At 44.8% G+C, this 7,903-nt stretch overlaps 1 protein-coding gene across 1 annotated transcript; it reads left to right on the top strand.

Moving 5' to 3' along the window:
• Positions 1–1,562: 1,562 nt before the first annotated feature.
• Positions 1,563–6,955, top strand: CTSL (cathepsin L). The gene is made up of 8 exons (XM_030471219.1): positions 1,563–1,728; positions 2,172–2,307; positions 2,654–2,776; positions 2,856–3,011; positions 3,361–3,585; positions 5,103–5,271; positions 5,617–5,734; positions 6,537–6,955. Exons 2-8 carry the CDS (start codon positions 2,182–2,184, stop codon positions 6,634–6,636), a joined length of 1,017 nt encoding a protein of 338 aa, XP_030327079.1. The 5' UTR covers positions 1,563–1,728; positions 2,172–2,181; the 3' UTR covers positions 6,637–6,955.
• Positions 6,956–7,903: the final 948 nt, after the last annotated feature.

Raw genomic sequence — 7,903 nt, 5'->3', positions numbered from 1 at the left:
CAACTGGGAAGTACCACAGCATGGAAAATATCAGCAAAAAACTGTTAAATAAAAACTTCTCAAATCCCACACAACTAAAAAAACCCCCTCAAACCAAACAAAAAATGCAAACCCCAAAGCAACTAACAAGAAGAAAAAGCCCACCAAAAAACATAACTATGAATTAGCCAAACTATATGAAGTACATTTAACTCTCCTGAGGTATTTACATGACAACTGGTTAAGTAGTGAAAAGTTTCATGCTGGGAAGACACAAATGGTAGTCTTACTCAATGGATGCATTTTCACTTTCCCTTACAAATAAGGAAATGGGCCATTTTCCTTAGAAAAGGCTGGTCTTGAAACGGTTGTTTGACAACTGTAAATAAAAATGGTTGAATAGAAAGAAAACTGATATCTAGCTTAATTTTTCAAACCTACACTTTAATTATTCTAATGTGTGCCAGTGTGCAATAGTGGTTGTTACAGTGTATGTCTTTCTTGCTTTCAGAAGATGTTTGCATAGTGTCTGTATGGTCGGTCTGCTGCTAGCTGTAAAACAACTTAAGGCAAAACAAGAACTTTCAGAAATTTCAGCCAGAAAGACCACTAGAAATTTGGTAACACAGCTTTGCAAAGCAAGTGAATATTAAAATGGGGTGCAAGTAATTCATAACAATTGTAATGTACTCAGTGTGCGTTTGCTGCAGTCCTACTTTGAAGACGTCCTTTCCATATTTTACATTCCTGCTCAAAGTGGCATAGCTGCACATGTATAAACGATCCTGATAAACCAGTCCTGAGTGTTCATATGCAAACTTGCACCCAAATAAGTGGTTCAGCTTTAAATTATCTTCTTTTCTTAGAGGTTTTACAATGCTTGCTTGTGATTACTTACTAATCAAGGAGCTCTATTGTTGGCTGTATTTTTGTGGAATCAGTACATTAGTTTAGTGGCAGGAGACTTATACAAATACTGTGAAGACAGAACAACCCCTCCAACTTCTTTTCATATGTTTGGCTTTGTGGGGCTTCCCTGAGCCAGAGACTGCTCCCGAGATAATAGGGGTAACGCAACATGTATTGCTCATTTTAACACCACACTGTCTTAAGACACCAAAAAAGGGAGCACACATCATATGATTTCTTCCTTTTTGCTGCTGTGCAACCATCTACAAACCCTGTTTTTTACTCTAAATACACGCTTTCAAGTCTGCAAGCTAAATGCAGGCTTTACGAGACTGGAAGGGGGAACCCTGAATAGCTCTTGCACTTACTCTACTACAAGAGGGAGGTTCTCTGTTAAAAATCCAAGTCTGTCTATTCCCGGCTTGACGCAGACCAAGACTGTGTAAATCTTTTAGTATCTCACCTGTGCTGCAACTCTCAGTGCTGCAGTGCTTTCCAGTAGCGGGACGCTATGCGACACGGTAAAACTCCCGACTCTTACCGAGCCCGGTGCACGCACACCTGCCCGGCTGGCCTACTCCCCTACCGTGGGGGTCGCGGTGGGGCCTTCCCCGCTCGCGTGACGGCGGGACAGCCCCGCCAGACCGTGCCCCGGCGCGGACCCTCGCCCGGCCGCCGCCCAGGCCCCGGCGGGAGGCGCGGCCCAGCGGAGCGAGGCCCGGCGCGGCCGCCAATCGGCGCCGGGGGGAGGGCGCGGGCGCCGCGGGTATAAGAAGGGCCGCGGGGAGCGAGCGTCGCTGTATCGGGGAGGCGAGAAAGTGCTCGCTTGTGTGGGGCGAGGTAAGCCGGGCTGGGTTGGGGCTCCGGGTCGAGCGGGCCTCGGCCTCTGGCCGCTGTGCTGCGGCGGAGCGGCTCCCGCCGGAAAGGGGCCGCCATTCCAGCCGCTTTCCCGGGAGGCTCTAGCCCGCCGCCCGAGCTTGTTTACAGCCGCGGCCGAGGGCCCAGCTCGCAGGAGTGGGACGGGCAGAGGCCGGCTCAGTTCGTGGGGCCTCCGAGGTGGGGCTCAGCGGGGCTCGGGGCGGCCAGCTTCCCAGCGGGCTCGGCCCGGGCGGTTTGAGGTGCACGGTTTGCTCCTGTGAATGAACGGCTTAATGAAGGGGTAGGGGGCTCGCGAAGAGGCGCTTTTCGGATCGGGCATCCCCCTCGCTGCTCAGGGCTGTGAAGCCAAGGGAGCCTCGCCTGTGCGTTGCTCCGTCTGACCGCTGTGCCTCTGTTCGCGGCAGATCTGCCATCATGAATCTCTGTCTGACCACGGTCTGCCTCTGTTTGGGACTGGCCTCCGGCGCTCCGAGAGTTGACTCCGAGCTCGACAGCCACTGGCAGCTGTGGAAGTCGTGGCACAACAAGGACTACCATGAGGTGAGCGCCGGGCATACGTGCTCGGCTCGGCAAGCTCAGAGCACATTCAGCAGGGCCCTGCCAGCTGAGTCATGTCTGCTTTGTTTCTACACTGACTATGGTCTGTGCTTGGGAAGGATAATCCTGTTTTCCCTAGGTCCCTGTCCTGTGTTTGTGCATCGACTCAGCTGTACTATACTCTTTGTTTTTGTTATGACGGTGGCAAAAAAGACCATCTCAGACAGTCTTCAGACTTCCAATTTGAGTAGTCTCCATTTCCCAAGTAGTCTACAAAGCACATAACTATCGTGCAAGTAAGCTTTGTTTGAATTGCTTCCTTGAAGTATGTTGTTTTCTGGCCCTTTAGAGAGAGGAAAGCTGGAGAAGAGTGGTGTGGGAGAAGAATCTGAAAATGATTGAACTCCATAATCTGGATCACACATTAGGAAAACACAGCTACAAGTTGGGAATGAATCAGTTTGGTGACATGGTATGTGCAGAGACATGAAACACAGTTCTGAGCAGTGGTGTGTGATACATGATGATTACATGTCTTGAATTTTCTTCAGACAACTGAGGAGTTCAGACAGCTGATGAATGGCTATATACACAAGAAGTCAGAAAGGAAATACAGAGGATCCCAGTTCCTTGAGCCCAGCTTCCTGGAAGTGCCACGATCAGTAGACTGGAGAGAGAAGGGATATGTAACTCCGGTTAAAGACCAGGTATTTTCCAATGGAGATTTTTAACTAGGTACAGGTCTGGCTTCCTGAATGCTGCATCCACTTCTGTAGAGGAAAAACTGGGGGCATGAAGCCTAGGGCAAGCTTACTAAATGGAGTGCCATTTCAATAAAATTAGTGTACCCCTTTAGGGTGTTTTAGGGATTCTGTGCTAAATGTTTAAGAACTGAAAAGGCCTGTGGTATCTTCACTTGTACATGCTAGGAGTGTGAATCTGAAGTTAGCCTTGTGGCTTTTGTGTTGGGTTTTCTTATGCTTAAGTCAGTGATAAGGGAACTGTAGTTGCCTAATCTGCACAGATTTGTAACTTGTGACTTCATTTATGCTTCAGGGTCAGTGTGGCTCTTGCTGGGCTTTCAGCACAACAGGAGCTCTTGAAGGGCAGCACTTCAGGAAAACTGGCAGACTTGTTTCGCTGAGTGAGCAGAATCTGGTGGACTGCTCTCGCCCTGAGGGGAATCAAGGCTGCAATGGTGGTCTTATGGACCAGGCTTTCCAGTATGTGCAGGATAATGGGGGAATTGATTCAGAGGAATCCTACCCATACACTGCAAAGGTAAGTGTAAGAGCTGAACTTGTATTGCAAGTGTCGCATCTCTTTGTGGACAAATTGTGTTGGGGAAACTCATCCCTAGAAAGGAAAATGTCTATGTAGTAATTGGTACATCTTTTCTTTCTGTTGCATCTTTCCTAAGAAAACCAGAGTGACTGCTAGCCCCAGTAGGAATCACATGCTGCACTGCTCTTTGAGGTCAGAATCTTACCAGACCAGTTGGAAAAACTAGGCAAAATACTGTTCTTGCTCTCCCTCATTGCTGCCCTCCTGTCAGATGTCATACCTTATCTTGGTTGAAACAGCAGACCAGGACCCAGTCCTTGTCAACAGTGCTACTTAATTGTAGGGGTGCAATTCGGCTTCCCGTAACTGAGCTATTATGCGGTTGCTACCCATAGACAAGCTAATTCTTGCAGCTAGTGTGATTTGTTTTTAAACGGTAGTTATTGGCAATGCCAACAGACTAAATGTGCATAAATGCAGATAATGGGCAGACTTATAAAATATTTCTAATGATCTACCAGAAGTTAAACAGACATGAGGTGGCAAAAGCAGAGTACTAAACTGTGGTACCACTTGAGAGCCCATGGTTTGAGCTTTTGACCGCTTGGAGTTCTGCTCACTACAGAGTACCTTTCCTTTCAGTTTAGCGTTCACTGAATGTGCAATAGCAATGCCATTTGTTGTGAGCTACAGAGAAAGAAGCCTTTGGATTTGGATTCCTGTTCATCTGCATCCCTGTAATCTCAATGTTTTTCCTAATCTTGGCTCTTCAGAGATCCCAGTTGATAATAAGAAGTGCCTAACTTGCTGAGTATAACAAGTAAGCAACTGAGCTGTATTCTGTGTCCCTTTAGTTGGGGGATGCAACTTTAAAGTTTCCACACAGGTAATGGAGGGATGTGCCTGCTTCAGTCTGTTTAAACTTCACATGGCCTAACTTCCAAACTAGGCCTCTCTCTTGAGGTAAATGCCTGTGACACCAACAGTTCAGCTTCATTCTTCATTGTATAAAAAAGTGCTGTTGTGTAAGGTCATATGATACAAATGACTAACTTCCAAGTCATTCTGTACCGTTTTTCAAGCTATGACAGATTAAAATTACGGATTTTAAGTGCTTGCTTAATGAGCAGTTTCTGGATTGCTTTGTAATTAATGAATACTTGGCTCTCTTGCATTGCCCATTAATGTGTTCTGGGCTTCTTTCCTCCTGAAAAGACACTTGTCCTGCCTACCAAAAAAGGCAGGATTCCAGGATGTGGTGATCCTTTGCATACTGGTGAAGGTTTCCTTTTGGGCTCCACTGCCCTCTGCTTTTTCTGTAGCTTTAAGAAACTCAAAAGCCCCTTCTATGTTCTCCCTCTGCTCTTGTTTCAAAGCATTGCTGAAGGAAGTGGATCCTCTTCAGTGCCTTGTTTTCGAGGCAGTAAAGTCCCAGAATGTCTGGAAGTTCATGTGCTCACCTGTGTGTTAAGAGGACAACTATGTAATAACTAAGGCTTTCTTTTTTTATTTAGGATGATGAAGACTGTCGCTACAAGGCAGAGTACAATGCTGCTAATGACACTGGCTTTGTTGACATCCCTCAAGGACATGAAAGAGCTCTCATGAAAGCAGTAGCAGCTGTGGGTCCAGTGTCTGTTGCTATTGATGCAGGCCATTCTTCATTCCAGTTTTATCAATCAGGTGGGGATTTGTTAGCAACTTGCATACAGAGAACACTGCACTTTTTTTTAATTATTTTTAATACTCAGTATTCATTACCCTTCAGTTTGATAGGTGAAAAACCCCCATAACTATGATATTGACATAATCAGAAGTCCTTTGAATTCTACTCCAGTTTCTCAACACTTCACACAAGTATCTGTGTACTTGTCCTTCAGTTTCTGCCGTGATACACTTCACTTAGGACTCCTCTCTCTCACTTTCAAGGGGCTGTGCATCATTAATTTGAAATATGCAAAACTTCTGGTGAGGGAGAAGAGTTTCCTGCAGATGAGCTTGTTCACATGTGTGCTTATGTCTCTGCAGGTATCTACTATGAACCAGACTGCAGCAGTGAAGACCTGGACCATGGTGTTCTGGTTGTAGGTTATGGCTTTGAGGGGGAAGATGTAGATGGGAAGAAATACTGGATTGTTAAAAACAGGTAAGATTGCTGTTTATGACTTGTACTCTCTCGGGATAGGGGAGAAGGGAAGGTAGTTTGTCACTCGTAGTGGCGGGTGGAAAGACAACAGCAATTAAAAACTGCATGGAAAATCTGGGAACAGTCTCCAGGTTGTACTGTATGCAAAAATTAAACTCAGCTTATGCTGCTGGCAGCCTAATAAAGTAGAACCAAAGCAGCAAACTCATTCTTCTGCTCTTTCAGTTAATTTGAGGGAGCTCAGTAGTGCAACAGCCCATAAAGCTAGTAGATGTTAAAGAGGTGGAGCAGAGGAGAGCGGGAGGAAACAAAGTTGTGAGGGTATGATGGATTTTTTGGAAGCAGAGCAGTGCTCACTGTATGAAATAGGGTAACACTTGAATTTTAAAGAGGGAGTTACCTCCTAGGTTGGAGAGAAAACAATAAATTAAAGCTGAAGGGCATGTCATGTGAGCTTGTCTTGTGTTCTCAGCAATACTGGGGCACCACCCTCAAATGCTTCTTGCAGTCTTGGTCTTCCCTTAAAGTTGACTGGGGGCAGTGTCTGAGCTTCGGGCACCTGTAATCAAGGATTGCACATTAAGGTCTCCACCTTGAGAGGATGGCTCACTGTTGTGTGAGCTTGGGGTGCTGCTTCTGCAACATGAATTTAATTGCTGGAAAGCACTATAGTTAGCTGCAGCTATCTTGATTTTCCTCCACAAATGGAAGGTAGCAGTTTTCAATTTAAATATGGGGGAGGTGAGAGGAAGGGTAAATTCTCTTCTGAGTATGAAAACAAATCCTTTACTTCTGTTTTCAGCTGGGGTGAGAAGTGGGGTGACAAAGGATATATCTACATGGCCAAGGACAGGAAGAACCACTGTGGAATAGCAACAGCTGCTAGCTATCCACTTGTATAATTTGAAGACTGAACATTTCAGTACAAGAGGGGATTTTAAACTGAATGACCAAAACCGTGTTTGGTCTACATGTAGTAGACTTGTATCCTTCAAAGGTCAACTTGATTTTCTTTTTTTAAACTTTTGAAGTATGTTTTACATGTTGGTGACATGCCACTTGTTTTAAATTAATGTAAATGTTGGTATGTAAACAGCTTGTAATATTGCTGGCTTGACTGGTTAATCTAATAGATTCTTCTTTGTATTTTTTTTTTTAATTACAATGTGCCCAAATGTCTACTTTTTAAATAAATCCTTAATTTCCAGTGTGTACAGACGGCTTGGCTTTTTGATCTGTGTTTTTTTTCCGCTTGAAACTCTATCAAATGGGCTTGAAACTCTATCAAAATTATCAAATCCTAAATCATAAACTTCAATTAGTTGTATGTTCATGCCTCTTTATCAGTTACTAAAACACAACCCCATCTATCAGGGAATGGCTAACAGCTGTTATAGAATGTAGGATTTGTGACACAACTTAAAGACACTTTTCCACTTTTCATTTTATCAGCTAAAAAGTGGAAGTGACTGAAACTCTGACCCTCATTGTTTGAAACTAATTGTTCCCTAGAATCCATCTGTAAATGAATTTTGGCATAGTCCCATGACCCAGAGGTGATGGTATCTCTTATTCTTTGTACTTTGTTACAAAGATTTTCAGTCTTTTTCCTGCATGCAGCAGCTGATCTTCACTTAGGTTTAATACTGTCAGTGTTTTCTTATGCCACCTCAAAGTATTACACTTACGTTAGAGCAGTTGTCTCCTTTGAGCTCTGTAGGATATAGCAGGAACACCCAAAGCGCCTGGGCTGTTCAGAGAGAAAGCTTGTTTCTTGAGATAGTATTTGTTGTCCTAGATATTTTTCCCCTACAGCAGCTTTGGCTGGGGAAAGAAGGGGGGGGGGGGGGGGGGGGTGGTGATGGTAGGAATTCTGTTCCTACAGAAAGTGAAGTTGGGCCATTCTCTTAATCCTTGGATATTCAATGGCTGACTGAACTGTGGTGATTTACACTGTGTCCTGTATCTCCTCTCTGAGAGGACTTCTTTCCTCTGCAGATATCTGTGCTGCTGAAATGTGGTTACTGTTACATACTATTGTTTAGACATCATTTTGGTAACAGTAGTTTCTGCAGAGGAGGATAACTTTATAATACCAAAAACAGCTGGAGTGGTGATTTGCCTCCTCTCATATTTGGGCTAGAGGGGAAGGAGCCTAGTCCTGCAGAT

Source organism: Strigops habroptila, chromosome Z, assembly GCF_004027225.2.
Source record: "Strigops habroptila isolate Jane chromosome Z, bStrHab1.2.pri, whole genome shotgun sequence".
In the NCBI taxonomy this organism is placed as follows: domain Eukaryota; kingdom Metazoa; phylum Chordata; class Aves; order Psittaciformes; family Psittacidae; genus Strigops; species Strigops habroptila.
The sequence above is the reverse complement of the archived record's forward strand: the minus strand, read 5'-3'. Positions and strand labels throughout refer to the sequence as shown.

Bases quoted from the DNA above. Each gene is read 5' to 3' on its own strand.
- CTSL (XM_030471219.1), top strand. From the start codon at position 2,182: ATGAATCTCTGTCTGACCACGGTCTGCCTCTGTTTGGGACTGGCCTCC. The intron at 2,777-2,855 runs GTATGTGCAGAG...AATTTTCTTCAG, and splicing joins TGAATCAGTTTGGTGACATG to ACAACTGAGGAGTTCAGACA. The intron at 5,735-6,536 runs GTAAGATTGCTG...TTCTGTTTTCAG, and splicing joins TACTGGATTGTTAAAAACAG to CTGGGGTGAGAAGTGGGGTG.